We start from the raw sequence: 27039 nt of genomic DNA, 5'->3' as shown, positions 1-27039 counted from the left end.
TACAGAAGGTCATCAGGACAGTAGTGACTCTAGACTTCCCCACCATGACCAACAGAACAAAATAGCTTTTGTAGAGTGATCCAGCACAGCCCTGGACATGTACACTGTAACTGAGGATGAGGACTCAGGTAGCAGTACTCTCCTCTGCTGGCCTCCCCGTACCTCCCATCACTCCAGTCCTAACCCTTTTATTTATTTATTTGGTGCTGGGGATTGAACCCAGGGCCTTGTGCCTGCTGGGCCAGCACCTACCAACTGAGCTATACCCCACCCCCTTCCTTTCTATCTACTTTTAAAGGTGCTGGTGGCCTGATGGGCAGTCTGGGGTGGCCTTGGGATCAACTAACTCCCTTTGAGGCTAACGTGGAACCCTGTTGGCAAGTTCATTCGGTCATCCACATTCTTTCTGGGCATTACAAGTGAGCCAACAAGACCCACTCCCGGCCTCTGGAAGCGGGAGGGGTGAAACATTTTTGCACCTGTCAGTACTGTGTTCTCCATTACAGGAGTAGCCGCACGTTATTTCTGACATTACCTTATCTATTATTATTATTATTATTATTATTATTATTATTATTATTATTATTATTATTATCATCATCATCACTATTTTGTAATAAATTTGGCAGGGAAAAACTTGCCAATCGGGACTCGCTAAACCAGATTAGAGCGCAGGGCTATCTGTGGGCAGTTTGAAAAGGCCCGCCCCAGGGCCTACGGGTACTCTTCCCAGGAGGGGGCATTATTAGAATGTCCCCGCCCCCTACCCAGAAGCCGCCCTGTGATTGGTCTTGCAGCGCTCCGCCCCCGCCAGAACTCCAAGTCCAGGGGCCCAGCACAGGGTTCCCAGGAAGAGTCGCCATGGAGCTGGGGCTTGCGGGCCGTCGGGCGCTGGTCACCGGCGCTGGCAAAGGTGGACCGCGGGCCGGGACAGGGGAAGGCGGGCTGGAGGCGCAGGCGGGGGGTGGCTGGCGGAGGTTTTCCGGCACTGAGCCGCGCTCGCCCTAGGCATCGGACGCAGCTTGGTCCAGGCGCTGCACGCGGCGGGGGTACGGGTGGTGGCTGTGAGCCGGACCCAGGCCGACCTGGATAGCCTTGTCCGCGAGGTAGGCGCTACAGTCTCAGCCCTGCGGAGAAGCGGGTGAGTGGGTCCCTTTGGGCCCCTGCCTCCCCTCGTGGGCACGGTGCTTCTCGCCTCTGGCCAGGCGCCTGGCGCTGGTGCTGGCAGGGCCCGCAGCACCCCCTCCCAGGAGGCGCGCGGCTTGGTGGCTGGCCCGGTGGGGGGTAGATTGGCTTGGCCCCCTGGGCTTGGATGAGGTTGAAGTGTCTTCTGACCTGGCCCTGCGCCAGGATCGCTGGGGCAGAGAGGAAATGAACTGGATGGAGGCGGGCCCAGCTCCGGGAAGTGCGGCCCCGGTTTGCCCGTAGGCACCTGAGACCCCTGAGACCCCTAGCTCCTCTAGCTGAAAGCCCTTTGCAGCCCCAACTCCTCCCAGCCCAGTTCCTTCCCTCAGGTGGCAGCCGTCCACCTGTGCCCCTTCTTTGGCACGGAGCCGCTGGTAGCTGTGCCTCATCCCAATACAGTGTCCTGGAGTGGAGCCCTTGTGTGTGGACCTGGCAGACTGGGAGGCCACTGAGCACGCCCTGGGCAGTGTGGGCCCCGTGGACCTGCTGGTGAACAATGCTGGCGTGGCACTGTTGCAGCCCTTCCTGGAGGTCACCAAGGAGGCCTTTGACACGTGAGCCAGCTGGGGTAGAGGAACACTGCAGGAAGGGGATGTTCCCCGCAGCAGCCCTAAGTCCCTGACTAGGACTATGCATCTGCCACTAGGTCCTTTGATGTGAACCTGAGGGCTGTCATCCAGGTGTCACAGGTGAGCTGCCCTGCCTGGTAGGAGCAGGAACTCTGAAGAATGGTGCTGGTTCTGCCTCCCATCTCTCTGCAATTTCAGATTGTGGCCAGGGGCATGATTGCACGGGGAGCCCCCGGGGCCATTGTGAATGTCTCCAGTCAGGCCTCCCAGCGTGCACTTACCAATCACACTGTCTACTGTGAGTGACTGGCTGTGACCTGGTCCCTGCTCCACCCCAGCCTGGCCAGCTTGGACTCTAAGATGTCCCTCTTCACAGGCTCTACCAAGGGTGCTCTGGACATGTTGACCAAGGTGATGGCCTTAGAGCTCGGGCCCTACCAGGTGAGCTGGGCTGGGGCACCTCCCACCACCCAGCCCACATGCCCAGGGCACCCTATGGGCCTTGCTGATCCCTGCCTGTCCCTGTGCAGATCCGAGTGAATGCAGTAAACCCCACAGTGGTGATGACACCCATGGGCCAGGCCAACTGGAATGACCCCCACAAGGCCAAAGTCATGCTGGACCGCATCCCACTTGGCAAGTTTGCAGGTGAGTCAGGCTGAGCCAGGTGAAGCAGCACCAGTGGCCTGTGCCTGCTGGGGTTGGGGCTGGAAGCCACTGAGCCACTTCCCCAGCCCCTTGTCTGTGCCCGACACGCCCCCCCTGCCCACAGAGGTGGAGAATGTGGTGGACACCATCCTTTTCCTGCTGAGTGATCGAAGCAGCATGACCACAGGCTCCACTGTGCCAGTGGACGGGGGCTTCCTAGCTACCTGAGCCCGCCCACCTCAGCCCCATACTTAGCCTTCCCCTGCCCTCCAATAAACCTCATTCTTCAGCTCCCTGTGTGCCGATTCCGAGGGAGGCCAAGGCCCAGCAGATTCACAAGCCAGACCAGGTGGTGGCCTGGCTCTCACACCTGAGACTCAGGCCCGACTGGCCTTCTGGCAGGAGCTGGGGGGTGAAGTCTTCATGAAGGCTGGCTCCTAGAGTGGTGGCCTTTGGCCTTGTGTGGCAGGGAGCTGCAGCCATCTGACTGTGGGCCTCCCTTGGAGTTAACGAGGGAGAGGCACGTCAAACTCCACTCATTCACTGGTGCCCCAAGCGACCTGGTTGATTTGACAACTGTCCCCCCACACTAGAACGCCCCACAGCTTTTGTGCTCCAGCTGTGGGCTTGCCCATTTCTGTGGTGTAAATACCCTATTTCAAGCTGCTCACTAAATGTCATTGGATGTGGAGGGAGAGAGGTGGGCACCCGATTAGGTCCAGTAGTAAATGGAAACATCCTGAGGCACAGATGACACTGTTATCACAGAATAGGTGGCCATTGTATTTTTGTTACTAGGGATTGAATCCAGGGGTAATTTATCAAGGCCATGTTTGCAGCCCATTTATTTTTAATTGTGAGACAAAGTCTCATTAAATTGCTGTGGCTGGCCTCAAACTTAACGATCCTCCTGCCTTAGCCTCCTGACTAAATTTGTTTTTAAATATATTTTTTTTAGTTGTAGCTGGACACAATATCTTTATTTTAATTTTATGTGGTGCTGAGGATCCAACCCAGGGCCCCGCACATGCTAGGCAAGCGCTGTACCTCAGAGCCACAACCCCAGCCCCTACATTTGGTTTTAATAGTTGCAAGTTTAATTACTAATGACGGCTGTTAACAAGTAGCTAGCAAAACACCTGAAAACGCATCAATCAGCCCTCCTGAGCCAGTGTGAACTGCCTGGGCACACCATGGGAGTGGCCAAGTGTGGCCCTGCAGGGCACCCTCTAGTCCTGGGTTTGTCTGAGGCCTCCAGGGTAAAGTCCAAGCCCTGGACTATGGCCTGGCCCTCCCTGGGCTGCCCCTACCTCTTCTCTCATTTCAGCAAGATCAGCTGTCACTCCTCCTGACCGCCATTTGTTTGGTTAGGCTGGGCCCTTCCTCTTCTTAACAGCAGCCAGAGGAGGTTGGCTGCTGTGGGGAGCTGCCCTGGGTCCAGCAGGACTTCATGAGGCGCTCGGCTGGGCTCCAGCCTCTGCACACCTTCCCTGGCAGCACGCCGGGGAGCTGCAGGAGACCCCAGCCCCCCAGGCCCCAGGTCAGCCAGCATCCAAAGGGGCTAAAGGCACCTGCCTTGCTTTGGTCTAGGGAGGGTTTTTGGGCCGGGAGCAGTGCCTCTTACCCAGAGTGTGAGCAAGCACAAAGTCCCATTTGGGAACCTGTATCCAAGTCTGCTGCCACAGACTCCTCCGCATCTGCTGGGGGTCCCCTCTGCTAGGGGTGAGCCGCCCCAGGGTGATGGGCAGGACAGGTAGTGAGAAGCAGGAGTGTTGATGGAGAATGTTTTATTGTATAAAATAAGAAGGGGCCGCCCCCTCCGGGGACGTAGTGGACAGAACCTTCCCACCCACCCACCCATCAGGGAAGCCCATCCTGGGGCTGCCCTGGACCCACCCCTGCAGCCCTGAGGGAGACCCTGCTCCCTCCTGGCCTCTCATGGGGGCCAGGGAAGGCTGGAGTTGTACCCCAGAAAGAGGAGGCAGAGGGGACAGGACCCTGTCACCCCAGCCTTGTCCCCATGCTTCCCCTCCCCACCCATACCACTCCCCACAGCAGACACCAAACAGCTCAACACAGGGCACACTTGGGCCAGGCGCTGTCCCTCCCCAGGCTGGCCTGGGGGGGGCTCTAGAAGACCGTGCACTTCTTGCCAGGCTTTTTCACAGGGGGTGGGCAGAGCACTGCCCGGATGGCCTCATCAAATACCGTCTTCAGGCCCCGCTGGGTCAGGGCAGAGCACTCCAGGTACTTGACAGAGCCTGGGGACAGCAGGGTAGTGGTGGGGGAGGAAGGGGTCAGCGAAAGGACAGCGAGGATGGGGGCAGTGGGAAAGCAAGCAGGGACCCCGAACACACCCTTTATCTCCCACCTGGGGCCATGCTGAACCCACTCACCAATCTCTCGGGCCATGGCCAGGCCCTGTGGGTAGGTAATAGGTGCCAGCTTCTTGTCCCGCAGCCGCTCAATGGTGTCCTTGTCATCACGGAGGTCCAGCTTGGTGCCCACTAGGAGGATGGGCGTGTGGGGGCAGTGGTGCCGCACCTCTGGGTACCACTGTGGGGACAGAGGCTCTGAGCCTGCAGGCACTGTGGCCCCTCTATCTAGGCTGCTCCCCCAGCCCTGCCCAGGGCGGGCCCCGTTCCCCAGGTCTCTTCATTCCCTCCTTGGACACGCTGGGCCCCCCCACTCTGGGGCACACTGGGGACATGCCTGGGAACACAGATGCCTGGCCAGAGGCCTTAAGGCGCACCAGGCCGCCAGTCAGGGCCCACCTCCAGGGGGGAGCTGTCTGCCCCTCTGACAGCAGTGCCCCCCAGAGCCACCCTCAGGGTCCCCCTCAAGCAGAACGAGGCTTCCTCTGAAGGACACGCTGCTTAAGGTCTGACTTGGGGCAGACGCTCAAGGCCAGCCCTCCCCAGGAAGTGCGGTCCCTCCAGCCTGGCCTACCTTGGCACGGACGTTCTCAAAGGAAGCTGGGCTCACCAGGGAGAAGCAGATCAGAAAGACATCCTAGAGGGGCGCACGCAGATGGGAGGTCAGCAAGGGCTCAGAAGCTCCCTGTCCCCACCCCTACCCAAGCTATGCAGCTCCTTTGGCGGGCCCTGTTGTCACCTACAGTTTGAGGATAGGAGAGGGGTCGCAGCCGGTCATAGTCCTCCTGCCCTGCGGTGTCCCACAGCCCCAGGTTGACTGGCTTCCCATCCACCATCACGTTGGCTGAGTAATTGTCAAAACTGCAGAGCAAAGTGGCAACGGGGCTCGACAGGGGCTCCACAGGCCACCCAGCAGCCTGCGGGCGGACTCAGGTTCTTAATTAAGCCTGCTGCCCAGCGCTTCAACTCCACTGAGGAGGCCCACAACCTGGGCCACTTGGGGCGAATGAGGGGCCCGGAGGAGTCCCCGTGTGCGCTCAGCCCCCCAGCCGGTTGCGCACCTCCCACCCGCACGCACTCACACAGTGGGGATGTACTCTCCGGGGAAGGCGTTGGTTGTGTAGCTGATCAGCAGGCACGTCTTCCCCACGGCGCTGCGGACAGAGGGCCAGCCCACGTGGCTCGCGGGCCCAGCCTCGCACCCTCTGCCTAACAAGGGCAGCCCCTCCCACGGAGCCAGAGACCAGTTTGGGTGGCTGGGGCCCGGGGACCCCCAGCAGATCCAGAGCCACCTGGGACTGGGGGAGAACATCCAGGGCGCAGAAGCAGAGCCTCCCCACCCTGGGTCCGGCGCGAGATCCACGCGCCCGGGAGGGCTGCAGGAGAGGGTGGGGCTGCGGAGGGCTCGGTGCAGGTGAGAGGCCTGGCCCCACCCACCAGGAGCCCAGGCGGGGACCCGCCAGCATCAGGTGTGCCCGGGCGGAGGCCGCGGACCGCGCCAGCGGGACCCGCCCCACCCGCCCCTGGGACCGGCGGTCGGGCCGGGGCGAGAGCGTCAGGGGCCATCCCACCAAGACCCCGCGCCGCTGGCCGCCGCGCCCCGCCCCGGTCCCGCCGACCCCGCACTCACCCGTCGCCGACCACCACGCACTTGATGGCCTGCATGGGCGCGGGGCCGGGCGGCGGCGGGCGCGGCCGCGAGCCGAGCTGCGGAGAAATGCCCGGCGCCGCAGCGGCCGCGGACCCGAGCGCCGAGGAGCGGCCGGAGACAGCCGAGCGCCGCCGAGCGCGGGGCGCGGAGACAGCCGAGCGCGGCGCGGCGCGGCGCGGCGGGGCGGGGCGGGGCAGGCGAGCCGCGGCGGGGGCGGGGCGGCCAGTCCGTCCTCGCGCCCGCGAGCTGCCGCTAAGCTCGGACCCGGGGTCCACACCCCAGGGCCAGGCCTGCGCGGGGGCGGCGCTTCCGGGGACACCGCCCCCCTGCGACCGGGAAGCCGCCGGCTAAGAGGGAGACGTGGGGATCTGCGGCCCCGGGCCCGGGGACCTGGCGGCCCTCCAGGCGCGCGGCCGCAGCGAGCGGCGACCCCGCCCCGCCCCCGGGGGCCTTCCCGAGGGGTCGAGAGCGGCACACAGAGAAAGGCGCTGGGCCAACAGGCATCACCGAGAGCAAAAGTTCTGTATTCCAGACTGCGCTTGCGGTGGGAACGCCCTCCCTCCGCCGCCGCTGTCCCCGCGTCGTTATGGGATCGGGACCCAGCAGCCCCTTCCTGTGCACGCGCACCCCTCCTGGCGTAGGGCTGGAGGGTCACTTTGGCTTGGGCCGCACGCCCATGGAGAGCCAGGTTGAGCGCCAGGTTTGTTTGTCCCCACGGTTGAAAAGGCCTGAACTCAAGGCCTGCCCTTGAGGAAGGATGCTTCCAGGGATGCCACCCCTCGGTTCTCCCAAGGCGATCCTGCTTTCCTTGCTTTTCACTTTGGGGGACTCAGAGATCTCAGGGGAGACCCCTGGACATAAGCCAAGACGGCATTTTGTAGGAAGCTCGCCCGCTGGGCCTCCTCGTCCCGGATGCGCGCGATCTCAGCCTCTTTGAGTCTCAGCTTCTCTCGAAGGGACGCGTTCTCGCTCTCCTTGTCCAGCAGCGCCTCCCGGTGGTCACTCGCGATCACTGCAGGCGAGGGGTTCAGTGAGAAGGGGCCGCCACTGAGACCCGTTCCAGCTCACTCTCAGGCCACGTGTGAACGAACGCACCTTTCAGCTGTCGTTCCAGGGCTGCCACTTTCTCCCTCAGAGTCTCCTGGGCTGTCAGCTCGGCCCGCAGGCGGCCCATCTGCTCCTGCAGCTCCACTCGCACTCTGGTCACCTCAGCTACCTTTTCCTGGTCTTTGTTGCTTAACTCCTGTGGGGTATGGGGATGAGACCCAGCAGCAGCAGCAGGCACCCCTGGGACCTGCATCCCTGGAAACCCCACTACCTGCTGCAGCTCCTCTATGCGCCGTCGCTGCCCCTCCACCTGCAGGCTGAGCTGGCTGGCCCGCGCCTGGGCCTCAGCCACTGTCTGCTTCTGCTGTATGCAGGTGCCCTGAGCTTCATCCCGGGCTTGCGCCAGCAGCCGCAGCTTCTCCTCCAGATGAGCCAGGTGCTGTTGCTGCGGGCATGGGAGGCACTGCTGCCCAAGGGCCTCCTGGCCTGAGCAACAGTACACATATGCACTGACTCCCACCTGTAGGCAAGCTGAGGGAGGGCTCCACAGTGCCACTTGTTATCTCTGTGACTCCAGGACCATCCCCTGGTGCAACCCCAGGCCTGAGTCTAGCCCTGTTAATTCCTGGTGCTGCCCTCTCCCCTCTCAGAGGCCTAGCTGTGGGGCCCACAGCCCTGGCCTTGCCCACGTTAGCCACATTCCCAAGGGCTCATTAGTCCCACAGGCCTTGCAGGGTACTGCAACCAGCCATGTGTACCTGTGGCCATGCCTCACCTCCTCCAGGCGGGCCTGGTTCCTGGCCTTGATGAGCTCCTCCTCAGCCTGGCCACGCTCGCTAAGTGCTGCTGCCTTTACACGGCTCAGCTCCTGCACCAACACCACAAGCTAGCCCATCCTGCTCTGGCCCAGGATCCCTTCTGGGCCATGGGGCTGAAACCAGGAAGGTGTGCTCCAGGGTTCCAAGACGGGACACAACTGGGGCTGCCACCCCTCGTTCACCCTAGGCTGGAGCTTGCCTCAGTCCACGTGGCTCACCTCCTCCAAGGACAGCCTCAGAGCCTCCAGCCTCTGCAGCCTCTCCTGCATGGCCCTCTCACTTTCCTCCAGGTGTCGGGTCATGTGCTCCACCTGCCCAGAAGTGGAGTCAGAGGTCAGGGTGGGGAGGTGCAAGCTCTCCAGCCCACCCCCATGGAATCCCTGCCCTGGAAGGCACATGTCTCTGGGGGCACCCCGAGGGTGCTGGTAGGAGCCAAGTACAAGGGCACAGCCCAGCCCTGGTGCCCTAGGATGCATGCCAGAGCAGGGCAGGTGGGCATCCCTTTGCCTGTGGGGAGCACACATCAGATTGCACTACACAACGCACACTGGAGGGCCTGGGCCTGCCACCAGCAACTCAAGGCCAGTGAGGGGACCCCATGAGGGGTGCGCTTTGGGGCCATGGCAGCCTGTCTGTATGCACCAGGTGGATGGGGGAACCAGGGGCCCCATGATGTGCACCAAGAATGCACCTCCCTGAAGCGCAGTTTTTCGGAGTCCTCCATGTTCTGTCTGGCCCTTCTCTTCTCCACATCCAAGCGCTCTAAAGCACAGGAGGAAAGTGTGATGAACCTTCTCTGGAATGCTCCATCCCTGGGGCTCCCTGTCCCCTCAGTGGCAGGCCTGCCTATGCCTACCCTCAGCCTGGACAACTCGAATCTTCAGCTCAGCTGACGTGTTGGTCAGCTCCTGCCTGGTCAGAAACAGTTCTTCCTGCTGAGATTTTAACTTCCGCTCCAACTCATCCACCTGGAAAGCCAGCAGCATGGGCCGGAGCTGGGCCAGCCAGGCTGGCCCCATCTTGGCTCCCTGGGTGGTGAACCCATGACCCTCGTACCTGGTTTCGAAGCAGCAGGTTCTTTTCATTGGCAGCAGACAAGTCTCTGAGGAGCTTAGACTCCCGCTCTGCAGCTTCCTGAGTTGGGTGTGGGGTGAGTACCACTGGTTACACTGCTGCCTCCCCCCCGCCCCCCCCCCCCCCGCCTGCTCGCACGTGCCCCACCTGCTGCTCCAGCCTGCGTTCTTTCTCTTCCCTCTGTGACAGACTCAGCCGTTCCTGCTCTGCCGTGGCCAGCAGCTCCCCCAGGTCCTGGGACTTCTGCTCCGACAGAGCCAGGGCAGCCTCAGTCATCTGCAGCCTGCAAGAAGAAGGGCCAGCCAGCTCCGCCCCAACTCCATCAGCAATGTCCGGGGCCTCTCTCCTGCAAACCCAGCCAGCACTCACCTCTCACAGAGAGCATTCGTGAGTAACCACTGCCTCTGCCTGTGCACAGGCCGTACTCCCTTCCCCTGCCCCCTGGGCACAGCTCCAGTGTTCTGAGGTCACCCCTCTCCCTGCTTACTTGGCCTTGAGGGCATTGATGATGGAGTGCCTCTCCTTCAGGGCTTCCTGAAGCTGCCCCACACGTGCTGCCGATGCCCTGTGTGCAGAGGAGGGTCTGAGAAGCCCAAATCCGGGAGCCCTCCCTGGCCTGCCGAGCAGCCCTGGTTCCTTCTGCACCTGCGGCTCACCAAACTCGGAACTGAGAGGGTGTGTGGCACCTGCACTGACCCTCCAGCCCTCCTGGGGAAGCTCACAATACAACTCCTTCTCATTCTCAGGCAAGTGACCCCAGGTGAGCAGCTGAGCTGCAGCCCCGCCTCCCCAACCCTGTGCTCACTCACTGGCTGCTCCTGGCCATCTCTTCTCGCTGCTTATTGATTGTCTCCATCAAATCCAGAAACTGGGGACAGAACAGGCCAAACCCTCTTCAGGGTCCAGAGACTGCTTGCCCTGCCCTGACCAAGCAAAGGAGAGCAGACGCCCACCTACACAGTTGGGCAACACTCAGCCCCTGGCCCCATGCCTCATTCAAAGGAAAAGTGCCCTGCAGAGAGGAGCTGGAGGCTGGGACACTGGCTCTCACGTGGCACAAGGAAGTAGGACCAGGAGGTCACCTTAGGGGTGGTTATCTGTGCCTCAGAGGCTCCAAGGTCTGGAGGAAGGAAAGACAGGTATAGCACGGGTGCGAGGGAGTAGAGAGCGGGCCACAGCCAGCTGCATCCACAGCAGCCAGACTGGGCTGTGGGCAGCTCCGAGGTCTGTGAGGGTGTCTGCTTACCTGCTTGGACTTCTCCTCCTGGAGGTACTGGACCTCCTTGCTGAGCAGGTGGGTGCGGGTCTGGGTCTCCTGGAAGGCAGTATGCCGGTCCTGGTTGTGCTCCATGGCTTGCTCTGTTGGAAGAAGCTGTATTACCCACTGGGTGGGTGTCTGCTCAGCCTTAGGAAAGGCAGAAGACTGGCCCAGCCCTGCACCGGCTATACTGGAAAAATGGCCATTTGGGAACCAACACTGTGGCAGGTACCATCTCTAACAAATCGACACACCCACCTCCAGTACAGGGGTGGGGGGGCTGGATGCAGGAGGTGCCTGGTATGGGGGCATCTCTTGCACATCTGGGGAGGTCACTCCACCACAAGGTGGCCACCATGCTGGAACATCTGTCCTCTACCACAAAGATTAAGGGCCACTGTACGACCTTAACAGGTATTCTGGAAAGACCTAGGGAGCTGTAGAAATCAAAAGCCCTTTCTACAGCTACTGCTTGCCTGGAGGAAGGTCTAGGAACAGTGAGAACTTGGAGATGACAGAGGGTTAGGCAGAACCATCAGGAGGAGGTGACCCTATGGCAGAGGAGTGTGGAAGAGGCCACGGTCCAGACTCTGGGCCCATGCTCAGACTTCTGTGGCTAGCATTGTACAACAGATGGAGGGTTAGAAGATGTGGATCTGCTATCCTGGGGCTGAGGTGTCATCCACAGGGACTTGGGGGAGGGGTCACCAGTAGGAGAGGCCATAGCTTAGGCAGAAGCAGCATAGGTCATGTGGCCCTGTACCTACAGGTCTCTTATGCACAGCCACAAACACAAGGATGACCAGGAGACAAATAACAAGAAAATACCCTTCCTAGCTAGGGCCAGGGCTCCTAGTCACAGGGCCCCAAGTTTGCCGGTCTGTGAAATGTGACATCCCTCCCCCATACGGGGTCCTAAGAACTGAACGAGCACGTGGCCAAGTCCTCGACAGCAACAAGCAGCAGGCACCTAGTGGGGGGCCTTCTGCTCTTCCCTCATCTTGCTGGTGCCTTCCTAGGCTGGGCTACTCCTGATAAGCTTACCTGTCCACAGCCCTGAGCTGCCCCCCTCCCATGGTGGACAGGCCTCTGTCAAAGGGCTTCATGTCTTGCTCCAAACTGAGCAGCAAGCAGCCTCGTGCACCCGTACCCACGGCTCTGAGGACATCACTGGGGACGTTGTTCCCAGCCAGGTCCAGCCTCCACAGGGTTCTGTTGCTGGGGAGACAGTTCACCAGGGCCCGGCCCCCCAGGAGGCCAACGTTATTCCAGCGCAGGTCTGGAAGGAAACCTGTTGTCACTAGATGGAAGGCACCTGGCAGGGTGGGGGAGCTGGCCTAGCCCAGGTAGCTTCCTTTGCCTCTGGTTGCCAACAAAGCAGGAAGCCCAGCCCACTCCTTCCAGCAGCAGAGGGATGAGGGAGCAGGGGATGAAGGAGACGCCCCAGGCCTCACCCAGCTGCTGGAGGGCAGCATTGCCCTTTAGGGCTAGGGCCAGCTCCTCTGCCCCCTTGTGACTGATCTGGTTGTTGCGGAGGTCCAACTGCTGCAGGGTGCTGTTGGCTGCCAAGCCCCCACAGAAGGTGGCAAAGGCATCTTCCCATGTGCCCAGGTTGTTCCACTCCAGGGTGAGGCTGTGGGAAGGGGACTCGAGGTGCTCAGCCCAGTGGAGCACCTGACCTAGGGGGACCCAGGGCCTCTAGAACACAGAGGCTGTGGGTAGAGGTTGGAGTCTCCTGAGTGATTCACACCCACCGACTCCCCACCGACGGATGTGGAACCCAGACAACAGGACTCTGTCCTCTGGGGCCAGCCCCGAGCCACAGGGACCTGGGAGGTGCAGGTGGGTTGCATGGTGCCGTACCTCTGAATGGACTGGTTCTGTCGAAGGAGTTTTCCCAGAGCCTCAGCCCCTGCAGCTCGAAGGTTATTGCCCTAGGATAGGAACAGCCTGGCCAGTTACTTCCTGTCACCTTAGGAGGTTCTGAATACCACATCCCTACCCCTTAGAGCTTTGGTCGGGCAGTAGACAAGAGTAGGGAGGCAAGCTCTGGAAGAGGCACAGGTCCTGTCAGAACCTAGTTTCCCTGTATCCTGGGACTGGTGCACTCAGCGTTTATGGGAGCACTGCCCTCAACACACACATGTGTGGAACAATCAGAGGGGAGTCATGGAGGCCTGGGCGCCAGAAGATCTTACAGACATGGTTTCTGGCCACTGTCAAGACCCAGAACCTAGGACCCAGCATTTCCCCCTCTCCTACCCAAAGTGCAGGCGGGCTCACCTTCAGATCCAGAAACCGAATGACAGTGTTGGCACACAGCCCTTGGAGCAGTAGTGTGGTTCCTGGATAAAGGAGATGAGTGGTCACTCTCTGCCTCTGCTGGCCCTGAGCCCTCACTGTGGGCCCCATCTCAGGGCATCTCCCCAGACACAGGAGGGAGGACTGCCCTGCTGTTCCCACTGTTCTGGGTTTACAATGGAAATCAGTCTTCTTGCTCCTTGTAAAGTTAGTTTGAAACATCTGCTGCCCTGCCAGGCAGCACTGGGCCGTTGAGACCTCAACGTTAAGGCTCCTCTTCCTCAGCTATACAGGGAAACTGCCCTCTGCTCCCAGGTTTTGGGAGGGGACACTTTCTCACTTTAGGATATACAGAGAAGAGGAAACGATCAAGTGGCACAGAAGAATTCCCTGCCTGCAGCTACAGAGGCCAGCCCTTTAAGTTGCAGAGGCCACCCTGCAGCTCAGGCACCCACCTTCCTCGCTCAGCATACAGTCGCTAAGGACGAGCTCTGTCAACAGTGTCTGATTCTGCAGCAGCTTGCCCAAGGCCCTGCAGGTGTCCACCGTCAGGCTCTGCGTGGCCAGGTCCAGCCGGCCCCGTGGAAGCTGGTGCAGTTGCTGCAGGACAGCCTCCTGGGGTTCGGACCCACTCTCCTTGCACAGGCGGCTGTAGGAACGCCGGAACTCCTCCATGTCCCCGAGTGCGGACTGGGCCTCCCCTTCATGCTCCTAGAGACAGGCTCCACATGAGCCGGCTGGGCAGGCGACCGAGGGGCCTCCTCCCTGGGGGCCTACACCTAACTGCGGGAGGGGCAGCCGCTAAACACCCGGCTCAGCGCGGGCACTCGTGGCGCCCGGGCGCGGTCGGCGCCTCGAACGACGGGGGCTGGGGGTGAATTTCGCTGATCCTAAGGGGGAGGCCTAGGAGGGTGGGATGGGAAGGTGGATGGATGGTCGGGACCGCTCAAGGAGGGCGTCCCAGGTTGGCAAGGGAGGGCAAGGAAGCAGGCAGGGGCGTCGCACGTACCCAGAACCCACCCTACGGACCCCGCGGCTCCCAGCCCGCCCTCGCGCCGCGGAACCCACTAGCAGCCTCCACACTTCCCGCGGCCCGGGGCGCCACAGTATCCAGGAAGAGCAGGGGACGCCGGGAACGACGAAGGGGACTACAACTCCCAGGAAGCGTTGCTCAACAAGAACCAATGAGAGAGAAGGGCGGGCGCGCGCTGCAGAATGCAAGCCTAGGAGCTCCGGCTCATTGGCTGGGAGTGGCGGTGTGGGGGCGGGGTTACAGGGGAAGCGCTCTGTATCATTGGCCAGGGGTGTGACCAGGCTCATGGGCTGAGGCGCAGGTTTCGCGGAGCGCGGGCTGCGGTGGCGGCCATGGAAGGATCCTGTGCGGGCTTCCGGAAGGTGAGACCCATGGCTGGCGGGCTGAGGGTGCTCACGCTGCAGCCCCAGCGTGACACCTGAAAGGGCCCGAAGCCTGTCCGCGCGCTCTTCAAGGGCGAGGTATCGCGGCCAGACCGAGGGGTCTGCGGAGGCAGCCGGGCCGCCGCCCGCCCCTCGGTTCCACGGAAGAGTCGGCGCGCCGTCCAGCCTCGGAGCCGCAGGGCGTCCCACACCGCCCGGCTGCACGCTGGCCGGGCTCTGTCGGGGCAGAGGCGGCTGCGGCCTGCGTACTCACCGTGTGCGGGCGAAGCTGCCGCGCGGAGGCGTTCCCTAGGCGGTAGGGCCGGGATAGCCCCGGGCCCCGAGGACCTGGTCTTGGAGAGGAGGAGTTGCGGATCCCAGAGGGAAAGTCACTGCGGCTTGGGCACTGCCTGAGACAAGACCCGGGAAGGGTCACAGCCTGTCGGGCTTTGGATTAAGCCCACCTGGACAGCTAGATCCTTGCGGGCTTTGGCTAGAGCTGGGGTTGTGATCATTACACACAAGCAGGCGTCCTCAGCGAGGGTGACAGAGGGGACTGACTTGTAGCCTGTGTGGCGGGGCCCCGGAGCTTGGCGTGTTCACAGTGCCTTTGCTGGTCCTGCCTTCCTGGAAGTCACTGCAGAATGACTCCAGCAGTTGTCGTCCAGCCCCAGGCAGTGGCTGCCTCTCCTGCGTGGTCTTCCGGGGCAGCATGCCAGGAGTCCTGGAGTAAACGGGGAAGGAGGCGCCTTCTCGGCCTCTTCTAGTACTCTCCTGGTATAGCACTTGATAAGCAGAACCAGCAGGTGGCACTAGGCTCCTGTTCTCGTTGACAGGACTCCTTCTGGCCACTGGGCTGTCTTCCCAACAGGTTCTTCACCAGCTCTCAGAACTTGCCTCTGCATTCACTTTTGCCCATGCTTCTCTGCGCTGGGCGAGAGGTGTGGCCTCCCTGTGGCTGATGCTAGTGGCCTGGTGGGTGCTAGCTCACCCTCCCCGTGTGACAGCCTGTTGTCTGGGCTCCTGGGTGCCCATTGCTGCTGCCCGCCCTCCTCCCCACCTGGCCCAGGATGCTTCCTTTCTCATCTGCTTCCGGCCCTGCGAGTGGTCCCTTGGCCCCACAAACTGCATGGGTTCTTCTTGTCCAGCTGCCCTGACCCCCAGGTTCACTCACCATATCACCATCTCACAGAATAGTGTCATCCTTTCAGGTGTCAAGCCACACAGAGGGAAGCCCAACAGCTAGGCCCCCCAGCAGAGCCTACTTTTAAGACCTCAACAGCCCAGTCTTTCCACGACAGTGCCCTTCCACCCACAACCCGGAAATGGCACCCAATTTCCTGCCAAGGAGAGCTTAACAGGTCTCAGGCCTCTGTCCAGCCCCTGCCTAGCTAACTGCAGCCCAACTCCTGCTCCCACCACACCGGTCACCTCCACCAGAACAATGATGCCCCTGAGCACCCACTATGCAGCATGGAGCTGGTGCCAAGTGAGACAGTATTGGTGGGCAGATCTTCCCAGGCCTCTGGAGCAGGTAGCTGTAGCATCCCCTCTGCCCTGCCCATTTGAACCAGGGCTCTGCTTCCTCATGGAGAGCCACTGCCCCTCAGGCCCCAGGGGTGGGTGATGCAACAAAACCTCTCCCTTTCTTTCTCCCCAGAGCCCCGAGGGTGCAGGTGGCTCCCAATGGGATTTCTTATCTCTAGAAGGGGTCCCACAGGCCCCCCTACCAGCCCCCCTGGACAAACTCTTCCCCCTCAGCACAGCCAGATGCCTCCCCGATCCTGAGACCCTGGGGTGGCAGTGCTTTCAGCTGGAAGTCAACCCGTTCCTTCCAGAAGGGGTTGACCCTCCCTCCCCTCCAGGAGCTGGTGAGCAGGCTGCTGCACCTGCACTTCAGGGATAGCAAGACCAAAGGTGAGTGCCAGTGGGAAGCTTGTGGGGAAGGGAGGTGTGGGGGTGTGTGGGGACAGGGTCTCCTGACGGCTCTCTTGTTCCTTACAGTCAGCGGGGATGCACTGCAGCTCATGGTGGAGTTTCTGAGGATCTTTGTTGTGGGTGAGCCAAGGGCCCAGCAGCTAAAAAGCATTCAAAATTCTTTTACTTTTCAACGTCAACACTAAGCTTTTCTCAGTTCCCACAAACACCTAAGCTGTGCCCCTGACAGGGAGGAGCCACAGCCTGGCTCTTCTCAGGGGTGCCAGTGGGTGCAGGGGGTGGCGCAGGGCCAGGGCTCCAGTCCCCCGACTTTCACCCCCTCACTTCTCGGCATCAGAGGCAGCTGTCCGGGGGGTGCGCCAGGCCCAGGCAGAGGGTGCAGTGCTTGTGGACGTGGACCAGTTGGAGAAGGTGCTCCCTCAGCTGGTACGTGGAGTGCAGGATGGCTGGTCTGGGATGTCCTGGGGGGTGCCTGGCTAGCTGCTGAGTGCCCTTCTCCCCAACAGCTCCTGGATTTCTAGGGATGTTCATCCTCCCTAGGTCACCCCCAGGGTGGCTGAGTGTCTTCTGAGGCCTGTGGGGTCTGCAGTGCATTGACAACAGTGTTATCACCTGGTTCCCAAGAACCTCCTCCAGTGTTTGAAGGACACTAAGGACCTAGCACTCGGTGCCCTTAATAGTATCCTGTCCCCGTGGCTCCCAGCCTGATGAGACTCTGGGACACACAGGCAGGTACAGGGAACAGATGGACTGCTTCCCAATCCCAGCCATGCCAGTATGTGGTGTATTGTAGCCACCCCAGCATTAGAGCCCACCAGCAGCTTGTTAGCCATATGGGCCTCCCCTAGAGGATGCCCCCCCTCCGAGCTGCAAATTTGTTCCCACAGACGAACACCAATAAATCAACATCTCTTCTCCCAGGCTTTGCCTTGTTCCTCCTGGTCACCAAAGTCAAGTTGCTTCAAAGCCTTAGCCTGCATGTCCCCTTTCATCCATCTTGGTAGAATGAAGCCACACCCTTAGGAAGGAGAGGATGGGCAACAAATGGCGTGTGCGCACTGCCCACCAGGGACTAGGCCAGGCCACAAGACAAGAGCCTCTACACATGTGGCCAGCTCTCCTACAACATACTCTTCCGTTCACAGGCCGCAGCAGGCAGTCATGTCCAGGAGCATTGCCATGTGCTGGTCTCGAGCCACGGGGCCCACTTACTATGGCCAGGACCAGGATACACAGGACGAGGGGGACCCAGAGACCAGATAGATGCTTCCAGGTCTTGTACCCACTTCAAAGCCATGCTGAAATGAAAACGGGCCTCTCCCATCCCTGCTCGCCAGCGGCCCCAAGCAAAGTACAGGTCAGCTGCAGGCCATGCCCACTGCCCACCTCAGCAATGCAAGGCTGTGTGGTCCCATGCAGGTAGTCTGGCAGTCCCAACGCTCAGACTGGCCAGCTAGCTCCACTTGTGCTGGAATTCAGGAGGCACACAGGGTCTTCTATCCCTGTCCCCAGCAGCACCTTGTAGGGCTAGGGAGTCCCTTCCTTGAAGCACCCAAAGCTGCTCTGTCAGAACACAGGGCAGGGACACCACTATACCACTGGGCACTTGGCATCAGATGTGGCCCCCTGGACTCCTGCAGGTTTCAGGTCTGGTGGGGGATGGGCACGTTTGGAGGGTGTGTGTTCAGGCCCCAGGGCAGGACGGACAGCACCTGCTCCTGCTAGGGCCCAGAGTAACCTTGGAGAATCTTTGGAGGCAGGAGCTGGCCTGGGCATAAGCCCCACAGGTCCAAGGAGCGGCTGGGTAGGCAGGACTGCTCTGAGCTCCTGTGTGTCCCCACTCAGCAGGCGGGTGTCTGCAGAAGTCAGGAGATCTGCAAGGGAGGGGCTGGCTGGTGGTGACACAAGGGCTCCAACTAGTGGAAGTGCGGGAACTGGCTCTGCAGTCCTGCTGGGGGCCCAGGAAAGGGTCACCAGGATACCCTATGCTAGGCCCTGCCCAGGGCGGCCCTGCAGGAGTAGGGGAATGGCCTACTTTCTCCTCCTCCTCCTCCTTTCTAGTAGAGTACTGAGATTAATTTGGTGACAATAGGGAGAAAGCCATTGCACCTAGGGTCTGGCCTGCCCAGACCTTTTGCAGGGGACACCAGAACTCTGGAACACCAGTCCAGCCAGGCTTCTTGGGGCCAGCCTGGTCGTGGTGGAGGAGTGAGCGGGACAGAGGCCTGGGGGCCTTTGCTTCAGGAAGGATGATGGAGAGCCTTGAGAGAAGCATGTCTTTATTCCTGCTTGGGGTGGGGTGGGGTGGAGTCCGGTCCTGCGGCTCTTGGATGGCAGCTCTCACCTCTTGCTGGCTGCAGCACAAATACACGGGGATGACTGTGGGTCCTGGGACCCTTGCCCACCCTGGTCAGCCAGCCCTGCCTGCCCACCACCAGCACCTGGCAGCCTCAGCCACTTGGGCACCTTGCCCGGGTTCCTCCTCATGGGTTGCACTGCCCCTGGGAGAGACCCAGGGGGTCCCAGTGCCCCCTCCTCAGCTGCTGGCTCAGACTCCAGAGGCATAGCACCAGAGGTTGGCAGTGGCAGGGGAGACCTGGTGGCCCTGGACATGCACCTGGGATGAGACACAAAAGTCAGGACGGCTGGCACTGCCCAGGAGACCCCTGCACCCAAGGCACTTACCTAGCCACCAGAACATCCGCTGCAGAAGGGGAGATGGTGTGTTCCAGCAGCCCTGGCTCCAGGTAGAGGCCTGCAGAGGCACAGCCTATCCTCAGCCCCTTGGGGGGGGACTCCCCCACCTTCCACCCACACTCAGCTCTGGGAGGGTGTTTGCCTGGGCAGGGAAGTAGGCATCTGGGTACAGACCTTCCCTCTAAGACCCACATGAAGTCCCCAGACTGAATACCCTCCAGGACTTCCTGCTTTGGGCATCAAATAAGCTGGGATTCATGGTACAGGGCAGTTGGCCAGGGTCAGCAGCATGGTGGTCTCCCACTCACCTGTTGGTTCCTCAGCTCCGAAGTGTACAAGGGCAGCAGGGAAGAGGTTTGCCTGCAAAGGGGAGGGGGCTCAGGGGCTGTGCAGCGGTCTGCTGAGATGGCCACATCTCCTCCCTACAGCAGCCTGCCCAGTTTGTATAGGGACCCAAAGGACCGCCCCAAGCCCCACCTGGAAGTGCACTTATTTCTGTGACTCCTGCATTTCCCGTCTCCTCCCTCCCACCCTTCTGCCCACAGCAGGGTGAGGAGTCAGCACTCTGGGGGCCAACTTCAAGGCCAACCAAGTTGGAAGGGACAGTGCTGGACAGGTGGTCTGGGAACCAAGGATGTCAGGGCAACCTGCTGCTATCTAGGAACAGAGACCGTGAAGACAGGGGATGCCTATGACTCTGCTGACTGTCCATACCCCCCATACCTGGTATTGACCCCAAACTGGGGGACTTTGGGCAAGGGGTCTTCCTTTGGGCTGACGGGATGCACTCAGACCCAGTGGGAGATAATAGTGTCCTGGGAGGGCAGGCCTGGGCTTGAAGGTGGGCTGCTGGTTTCCAGAGCCAAGCAGCTCTGGGGTCACAGGCTGAGTGACCCAGCCAAGGCAGGGCATCCCTCTGGCTAAGCCAAGAGGGCACAGGCTGCCAGAGTCCCTGAGTTCCTCATGTCCACTCAAATAAGGGTGACAAATGCTCTGAAGCCCAGAGGAGTCTAGCACCAATTCCTCCCCAAAGCGGGCAGGGGTGCAGGTTCCTGCTTTGGGGACTGGCCTCACTTGCTTGGGCACCAGTGGGGGAATCGAAGTGTACAGGGCCACATGTCTCTGACGCCTTGGGCATGTGGCTCTGAGAGCATCAGAGCTGCAGAGGCCTGAGAGCCACCAGTCAGGGCCTCTGCACCACCAGAGCAAGGTGGGGGCTGGGCCCAGCCAACAGGCCTGGGGCTCAAGCTATATTCCTGGAAGGAGCTACAGCTGCTAGTTGAGGGTGTTCCCTCCTCGAGGCTCCAAGCTGCTGGGAGTGCCCAGGGCTTGCCAGGTGGGTGGGGTTGGGGAACATTAAAAGATTAATACGAGTAGGCTTCAAAGGCCAGGCCTAGGAACAGTGAAACCTCAGCCTGCAGCCGGCAGCAAAGGACACAAACAAGGGCGGTGAATGCTTTGAAACCCAACTGTGGGGCAGGCATCAAAGCCTAAGAGGAGGCCTGGGGTGGGGGCCTACTCAAAGCCCCTGCAGAGGCACTGGAAACAGAAGCCTTCCTTGGTGGAGCATGGTGGTTCTTGCCTTCACGTGAGCCTCCCATGTGGCTGGCCCACCTCCACACCCAAAACACGTGTCCCTATGGGACCTGGCCAGGGTTCACATGCAGGCCACCGCCCCACAGACACATCTGGGAAGTTTGCCCCATCAGCACTGGCCATGTGCTCCACATCCACCCCAGCTAAGTGGGCTCCCTTGGAAGCTTCCAGGAGGGACCACAACTCCCTCAGGTGGGGCCCCTCACCTGGAACTGCCTGTGCAGAGGGGCAGTCAGGACCAGGAGCACCAGGCGAGGGAAGGGACCTGCAGGGATCCCTGGCAGAGCAGCTAGCACTGCTGCGCTGAAGGGACGAGGAGGTAGGGCAGCAGGCTGGGCAGCATCAAGGCTGGTTAGTGTTCAGGGGGGGCTAAGCCTGGGCCTCCTTGAGCCTTAGGGCACCTCCCACCTGTGGAAGCCTCCAGCTGGGCCCCCAAGAAGCCCCAAGGTACCTGCCCTCCAGGACCCAGGAGCTGCCCCATCTTCACTGCCACCTCCTGTTCAGGCCAAAGAGCCAGGCAGCAGAGAAAGGCTGCCTCCATCTCTAAGCACAACCAGGTGTGCCCAGGCTGAGATCTGCTCAGAGGCCGCAAGTGCCTCCAGGGCCTTCTCCCTAAACCCAAGGGACAGCAGGCTATGCCTTCCAAGGGCAGGGGCCACAAAGTCCCTGGTTGTGGGGCTCACATGCTTCCTATGGGCTGACGCCTTGGGTGGGAGCCTGAGTCTCATCTGACTCAGGCTGCGGGGTACGCCAGAAAGACCCTTGGAGCTGCTCTCTCCTTCTGGCAAGCTGGAATCTGGGGCCACCTCCACCCTCACGTCCTTCTCTGCTCTCAACCTGGAGACAGGGCATGCAGCAGGGCCAGCCTGGGGGTACAGGCTTGAGGCCTTGGGGAAGGAATCCTCTAGGGGAGTCCTCTAGTCCCCCTGGGCCAGCCCCGCCCCCAGTCAGGCCTTCCTGCCCACCAGTTCAGGGCTCAAGTCCTGAGTGAACAAGGGCCAGCAGAAAGGAGATCCCACCATCTGTCCACCAATAGCCCCTGTTGGCCAATCTAACCCATTCTTGGGGCTGAGCACTGGCCAGGTTGCCAGGCCCTGGCCCAATCCCACCTGCCCACCCCCAGTAGACCCACAGAGAAGGGGTGGGGACAGACCTGACTACAACCTTCAAACCAACCACTCCCCAAGACTTGGGGACATCAAGAAAGATGGATAGCAGCTGACACACAGCCCCCAGAAAACAGAGGGCAGGAGAGGCGGAACTCCTCCATGCTTCAGTGGCACCACAGGCCAGGCAGACACGGGACCTGAAGCTCACGTCGAAAGATCCCTGGAGAGCAGTGCTGGCCTTAAGGGCCCTGTGCAAGGTGGTAGGTGGGGGCTGAGAAGGGCGAGGTGAGGACCCTGGCTCAGGGCAGCACCCTCACTAGGGTGCTCCAGCACTGGAACAGGGTTTGCCTGTTCCCATTTGGAGAACGGTTCTTGTCCTCACTCCTGACCACCCCACCAGTCCTCCCAGAAAACCCTTGCTGTCCTAGGCCAGTGGTGTCCCCCACAGGCACCCCACACCATCGTTCTCTTAGGCAGGCTGGGCCAGACGGCCCCAGGCGGCAGGCGGTCAGAGCACAGCCCTGCCAGAGACATGAAAGCTGCGGCTTCCACACCGCCGCCTGCTCACCCGCCGGAGGGAGGCAGGCAGGCTTCCTTCCCGCAGCCCTGCCAGCTCTGATGATGGTGGGCATGGGCGCCACCCCTCACAAGGCCCTGAGGCTCAAGGCCCAGCAGACTGATGGAAGGAGACAGCTGCTGGTGGTGGGGCAGTGTCACCAGGAATCAGGCACGGTGGACTGGAGATGCCTGAGGCTCAGTGGGGGAGCCTCCTGACGGGGGCGGGGGAGTTGGACACCGGCCCTCCATGCCAAAGCATCTTCCAAATTCAATGTTTATCAGCAGGCTGGCCAGCAAGGCAGGGAGGGGTGCAGAGGGAGAAGCCTGGCGCCTGGGGCTTTACAGGCCGAGAGGGGATGACACCGTCACAGGCCGGCTATTGCACCTCCACGCCCCTCGCTTGCGGGTGAGGCTTGGTGAGCTTCCGGCCCGCCTGCCAACTTTGTACCCCACCTCGCCCCAATGGTGGTGGCTCTAGGCAGCCAGCAGAGCCTGTCACCCCCAACCCAGACCTCTGCAGAGTCCTTTGGGCTGCCTCTGTTGTTAATTAAAATATCTGAAGATTCTTTGAAGAGGAAACTATTAGGCCAGAAGGGCTGGGGAGGCTCCAGCTGCTCTCCCAGGGGACGCAGGGACAGGACATTCATCCCTCCTGGCTCTACAAGGCAGCAGGGCAGGGCACGGGATTAAGTGGCCTCCCAGCGCCAGGACCTCCAGGGGTGGGTGGTAGGGAGTGGTAGGCCAGTTGGGGACCAGGGGAAAGGCCGGGCCCAAGAGAAGGCAGGAATATAGGCTGGCAAGAGCCCCCCAGCCCAGGTCCCCAGTCCCTCTCAGGCAGTCACTTCCAGCCAAGGGCTCCAACCAGTCCTGCCAGGGCCCGTCCTCACCCAAGTACTGGGCAGGGGACTAGTGTTACCCAACAGTCCAAGGGCCAGGACCTTCTGATGGCCCCAGCTCAGGATGGCTGGCCAGTCAGGCAGGCAGGCCCATCCCCACCCTGGGGCCAGGCAGGAAGCGGAGGAGGTTGGAAAGCCCTGTCAGAAACAACTTCAGAGGCCACGCTGCTCCCTCTGAATTCCCGGCTCTAAAAGGCTTTATTACCGCCGCAGCCTGCCAGGGCACTCCTTCCCAGCCGCAGGCCTCGCCCTGCCCAGCCTCCTGCCCTCAGCGCGGCCACCCCGCCAGCACCCCCAGCAAAGCAGGTAGTACCTGGAAGAGGGTCAGCGTGTGGTCATCCAGGACTGTTCTGGGGGGGGCGACAACTGTGGAGAGAAGGCACTGTGAGGAGACGAGCCTGAGGGGCTCCTTGCTCTCCTCTGTGGCTGCAAAAGTCCAGCAAGGGGTCCAAGGGGCTGGGGCAGACCCACCCACATGCAGCTCTCCCTGGACCACTGGCCTCTCCCTGTGGACTGAGCCACAAGGTGGGGTTCAGGACACTCAGAGCCTCCCTCCCACCTCTGGCTCCTTCCTGCCTCCCCACCAGGTCCAACCATGACACTGACAGGTGCTGGTGGGGCTCTCAAGAGCTGGTGGGGCCAGCTGCAGATTGCACGAGAGTGGAGGTGGGCGTGTGCCTGGGCCTGGACCCGGACCCAGGAAGCGGGGAGGGTAAGGAGTGGGCAGAGCGCAGGAGAAGGCACTCACACAGGTGAAACGGCAACTGGGGATTCCCCAGGTGGCTCCGCACGAAGTCTCGCAAGTCCCCTACTGCAAAGAGGGAGGGGAGCAGAGGGTTTCTCAGGACAGGCCCACACGCCTGCTTTCAAGGCCTACCTTAAACCCCCACTGCCGGAAGGAAGCTCTGCCAGCCAGGGCACCATCAAGTCAGCCTGGGCATACGGTCCTCACAGGTTGGATTCTGCTCCCACCTTCTTGGCAGAGGCCAAACAGGGATGGGACTTTCAACACTGCTCCTTCTTCAGCACCCCAAGGCTCAGCCTGGCTGGACCACCATGCAGGCTGCTACTGGGCCCCGCTGCAGGGGAGGCCCACTCACCCCTAGCCACGTGCCTCGCCAGGCCCAGAGCATCCCCTGTGCCTCTTGTTACCCATCACCCCAGTCTGAGCCCTGTCCAGGGGGAAGGCTCCCTCAGAGGCTGGTGTGCCACCCTGCCCTGGCTATCCTGGGAAGATCAGACACCGAAGCCCCCCTGGGCCCCTTCTGCAAGGTGGGCCCTGAGCCCACCCTTCCTCTGGATGCCTGGTCGAATATGCTCTGAATAAACACCTGTACATGAGCCTCCTTCAGCCAGGACTGAGCCCTGTCCCCCTTCCCTCATGGTCTGTGTCCAGGCTCAGAGCCCTCTGGCTGTCTGCAGAGAGCCCAGGTTCCCTGGAGCCCACAGGGAAATGGCCAGTGAGAAGGGCTCAGAGGGCCCCCACCTACCCCTCCACAGCAGGGCCACATACCTGTCTCGCTGGGGCGGAAAAAGCCCTGCAGGATGTAGCGGTCAGGGAAGAGGACCCTCAGAACCACCTAGGCCAGGACAAGTGGAACGGCCATCAGGTACTGTCAGAGTTCAGACTTGGCACAGGGAGATGCCCCCATCGGCCCCCAACCCGAGCAGCGTCAGCTGCCCCCCAGTTTAGCAGAGTCAAATCCCAGGCTGGGGACAGAAATGGCCAAGCCTGTGTGCACACACAAGCATGCTAAGAGCAGGTGTCTGCTTTGAAACCTGTGGTCTTAGCACTGCAGAAAAGGATTTCAGCATCAAACGTGGGCACCTGGCTGGTAAGGCAACAGACCATGGCTGCACAGGCCTCCCACCCTCCACGAGCCCTGGTCAGCCCGTCTCACGACTGCCTGCATGAGCCCTGGTGGCCTGCTGGCCACGTGCTGAGACGTCCCTGCAGGGGGGCCACAGGAGGCCCTGCTCAGACAGCCCCCGCTCCCGGCCCACCTTACCTTTGGGTAGCGCTCCAGTTTCTCCTTCATCTGAGCTTCCCTGAAGGCCTTGGTCACCAAGGGGGCTTCTTCCAGGCGTTTCCTGTGGCAAGAGGGGCAGAAAGCCCAGGTCTCCCCAGTCAGAACAGAGCCCCTCAGGAGCCACTGTGGATTTCTGGCACCCGCCCCACAGAGGTTTTGCTAAGGGCACGGGTGCCAGGGCCCTGGGCAATGCCCCATCCTGGCAGCCCCTGTGCACCCTGGGGAAGACCGACCGGACCAGCAGCCAGAGGCAGAACCCGCTTGGGGCAAACCATGGAGAAAAGACAAGATGCTGAGGGGCTGGGTCACCCACCGCTCACTCTTGAGCTGGGCCAGGCGTCTCCTCACGTCATCCACAGTCACCTCGAAGAACTCATCTGGCAGCTCTGCCGGCAAGGCCTGCAGCAGGTCCTCCAGGTCAGGGTGGCAGACCACAGGGTCTCGGTCCACGGGCTGTGGGCAAAGGGCCTCAGCTGACCTGGGGCTCTTGGCCACGCGCTCTCTCCGTCTCTGCCCACCCCTCCCAGTCCACCTGCCAGCACAGGGCCAGGGAGGACTCGAAACAGAGGACAAGGGGACAAACCCAGACAATCTCCTTCAGGACTGAGCCCCGTCCCCCTCCCTCACTGCAGCACCCCTGACCCATCACACCCTGATCTTGCTCCCCAGCAGGGCCTGTGGCCGCCAGTCTAGCTCAGGCCAGGGAGTCCTGGGGAGTGGGTGGGGGAACTCGGGTAGCTCCCCTGCACACTTTCTGCTTCAGTGGGGGAACCCCAAGATTAGGAATCCTCTATGGAACAACACCCCTATTCTTGGCCACGTCAGGGGCTCCACACAGGGGAGGCGCAGTGATAGTCACCAAATTAGAGTGTTGGCAAAAACCCCAGCAGCTGTCCCCGCTGCCCTCTCAGCCACAGCCCATGGCCAGGCTGACTCCATCTCTCCCTCCCCTGGGGAACAAACCAACCCTCCCTCTGCCCACCCTGGGGACAGAGGAAGGGACAGCGTCACTCCTAATTGGCATCAACAGCAATGAAAATTACAAGGCAGACCCGCTCCATTTGCGGTGCTCTGGGAGGGTAGGACACCTCCCGGGGGCAGAGGCCACCCCACAGAGCCAGGCTTGACCGAGGTGCCCAGCTGGGCCAGCAGGGCCCATAGTGATCCTGTACTCTCCCACACAGAACAACAGAGGTATCAGAGAGGGAGGTGGCCCTAGGAACCTACCCTCTGCTCCTGCCCTGTATCACAAGGGCCCCTATGGTCCCCAAGTTGGCCTGGGACCCCCTTCTACTCCTCCAACACCTGGGGATGGGATGGCAGGCTCTGGGAACGGCACCTCCTTCCTCCCTTCCTGCAGCCCTCCAGCAGCTGGGCCAAGCCCTGGTCCCATGGCCCTGAAGGTGTCCTTCCAGGCCCAGGCTGGTCAGCCCAGCACAACATCTGGGCACCAGCACCCTCAACACATCCACACTGGGGGACAGCCCGACACACACCCGTTCCTGGTGTCTCGGGCCTACACCCAGATCCTGCACATGGACGCCAGGTTCCTGTGGCCCACCAATCATATAGCTATGTCATGCCTCAACCAAGGGCTGAAGCCAGGAAGCCCCTCTGCTTGGGTCACAGCCTTGGAAGAATGGCCAAAGGAGCTGGCTGAGGCCCAGGCAGGGACCCGTACCTGGCTGACCAAGGCTGCAGGGGCTGCCCCTTCCGAGCCACGGCCATGTTGCAGCAGCCGCAGGCGGTCTTACGCCTGAACTCTTTACTAGCTGCCAGGCACCAGGTGCCCTGTGGCCAGTGTCTGCATTCCATCAGGGCCGTGAGCTCGCTGGGGCCCCAGGAGAGGGCAGGCAGGACATGGATAGGCCCAGAGCCAGGAGCCTCCACATCC

General features: G+C 61.3%; 5 protein-coding genes across 11 annotated transcripts in view; 2 read left to right on the top strand and 3 right to left on the bottom strand.

Annotated features, from left to right (window-relative positions):
• Positions 1-812: 812 nt before the first annotated feature.
• Positions 813-2692, top strand: LOC308635904 (L-xylulose reductase). Its single transcript, XM_081270768.1, has 8 exons — positions 813-913; positions 1009-1106; positions 1585-1739; positions 1832-1874; positions 1953-2052; positions 2131-2195; positions 2285-2402; positions 2527-2692. Exons 1-8 carry the CDS (start codon positions 862-864, stop codon positions 2628-2630), a joined length of 735 nt encoding a protein of 244 aa, XP_081126894.1. The 5' UTR covers positions 813-861; the 3' UTR covers positions 2631-2692.
• A 1579-nt stretch (positions 2693-4271) lies between these two features.
• RAC3 (Rac family small GTPase 3) lies at positions 4272-6812 on the bottom strand. Of its 3 annotated transcripts, XM_081270775.1 has the most exons (6): positions 6408-6812; positions 5860-5931; positions 5521-5638; positions 5352-5414; positions 4799-4958; positions 4272-4663 (listed from the first exon to the last, which is right to left on the bottom strand). In XM_081270775.1, exons 1-6 carry the CDS (start codon positions 6440-6442, stop codon positions 4533-4535), a joined length of 579 nt encoding a protein of 192 aa, XP_081126901.1. In that variant the 5' UTR covers positions 6443-6812; the 3' UTR covers positions 4272-4532. The 3 variants fall into 3 exon arrangements, with proteins under 3 accessions (XP_081126901.1, XP_081126899.1, XP_081126900.1); XM_081270773.1 differs by having other exon boundaries at positions 4272-4958; XM_081270774.1 differs by lacking the exon at positions 6408-6812 and having other exon boundaries at positions 5860-6401.
• Positions 6813-6931: 119 nt separating this feature from the next.
• On the bottom strand, positions 6932-14246 carry LRRC45 (leucine rich repeat containing 45; the record flags this gene model as incomplete). Its single annotated transcript, XM_081270693.1, has 18 exons — positions 6932-7440; positions 7524-7671; positions 7747-7920; positions 8251-8343; positions 8512-8604; positions 8985-9055; positions 9150-9261; positions 9350-9427; positions 9515-9650; positions 9855-9932; positions 10177-10235; positions 10614-10726; positions 11776-11904; positions 12080-12258; positions 12489-12559; positions 12909-12970; positions 13382-13637; positions 13947-14246. The coding sequence occupies 18 exons, from the start codon at positions 14244-14246 to the stop codon at positions 7244-7246; spliced, it is 2349 nt and encodes a 782-aa protein (XP_081126819.1). The 3' UTR covers positions 6932-7243.
• CENPX (centromere protein X) lies at positions 14246-18374 on the top strand. Of its 2 annotated transcripts, XM_081270792.1 has the most exons (5): positions 14246-14321; positions 16187-16238; positions 16326-16379; positions 16597-16685; positions 16766-18374. In XM_081270792.1, exons 1-5 carry the CDS (start codon positions 14292-14294, stop codon positions 16778-16780), a joined length of 240 nt encoding a protein of 79 aa, XP_081126918.1. In that variant the 5' UTR covers positions 14246-14291; the 3' UTR covers positions 16781-18374. The 2 variants fall into 2 exon arrangements, with proteins under 2 accessions (XP_081126918.1, XP_081126917.1); XM_081270791.1 differs by having other exon boundaries at positions 14258-14321; positions 16187-16379.
• A 147-nt stretch (positions 18375-18521) lies between these two features.
• The window catches only part of ASPSCR1 (ASPSCR1 tether for SLC2A4, UBX domain containing), a 51984-nt gene continuing 43466 nt past the window's right edge, over positions 18522-27039 (bottom strand). For 3 of the 4 annotated variants that reach the window (XM_081270715.1, XM_081270716.1, XM_081270717.1), the window contains 9 exons: positions 25459-25598; positions 25125-25206; positions 24629-24695; positions 23864-23926; positions 23429-23481; positions 19265-19316; positions 18945-19014; positions 18701-18876; positions 18522-18613 (listed from right to left, as the gene is read on the bottom strand). In XM_081270715.1, coding sequence (XP_081126841.1) covers positions 18600-18613; positions 18701-18876; positions 18945-19014; positions 19265-19316; positions 23429-23481; positions 23864-23926; positions 24629-24695; positions 25125-25206; positions 25459-25598 — 717 coding nt within the window. In that variant the 3' untranslated portion in view covers positions 18522-18599. Of the gene's footprint in view, positions 18614-18700; positions 18877-18944; positions 19015-19264; positions 19317-20758; positions 20856-23428; positions 23482-23863; positions 23927-24628; positions 24696-25124; positions 25207-25458; positions 25599-27039 lie in introns of those variants that run through there. The other variant, XR_014019286.1, reaches the window with a different exon arrangement.

This window comes from Spermophilus citellus, assembly GCF_964194105.1.
Source record: "Spermophilus citellus genome assembly, chromosome: 17".
Classification (NCBI taxonomy): domain Eukaryota; kingdom Metazoa; phylum Chordata; class Mammalia; order Rodentia; family Sciuridae; genus Spermophilus; species Spermophilus citellus.
Note: the sequence above shows the minus strand (reverse complement) of the source record. Positions and strands in the feature narration are given on the sequence as shown.

What these genes read in the sequence shown, in the direction of transcription:
- LOC308635904 (XM_081270768.1), top strand. Translation starts at nt 862, where the DNA reads ATGGAGCTGGGGCTTGCGGGCCGTCGGGCGCTGGTCACCGGCGCTGGC. An exon ending in TGGATAGCCTTGTCCGCGAG is followed by an intron (nt 1,107 to 1,584) that starts GTAGGCGCTACA and finishes ATCCCAATACAG; the next exon opens with TGTCCTGGAGTGGAGCCCTT. An exon ending in CCCACTTGGCAAGTTTGCAG is followed by an intron (nt 2,403 to 2,526) that starts GTGAGTCAGGCT and finishes CCCTGCCCACAG; the next exon opens with AGGTGGAGAATGTGGTGGAC.
- RAC3 (XM_081270773.1), bottom strand. Translation starts at nt 6,442, where the DNA reads ATGCAGGCCATCAAGTGCGTGGTGGTCGGCGACGG. An exon ending in GGAGAGTACATCCCCACTGT is followed by an intron (nt 5,639 to 5,859) that starts GTGAGTGCGTGC and finishes TTTGCTCTGCAG; the next exon opens with TTTTGACAATTACTCAGCCA. An exon ending in TTGAGAACGTCCGTGCCAAG is followed by an intron (nt 4,959 to 5,351) that starts GTAGGCCAGGCT and finishes CTGTCCCCACAG; the next exon opens with TGGTACCCAGAGGTGCGGCA.
- CENPX (XM_081270791.1), top strand. Translation starts at nt 14,292, where the DNA reads ATGGAAGGATCCTGTGCGGGCTTCCGGAAG. An exon ending in CCTGTGCGGGCTTCCGGAAG is followed by an intron (nt 14,322 to 16,186) that starts GTGAGACCCATG and finishes CCTCCCCTCCAG; the next exon opens with GAGCTGGTGAGCAGGCTGCT. An exon ending in TCTGAGGATCTTTGTTGTGG is followed by an intron (nt 16,380 to 16,596) that starts GTGAGCCAAGGG and finishes TCTCGGCATCAG; the next exon opens with AGGCAGCTGTCCGGGGGGTG.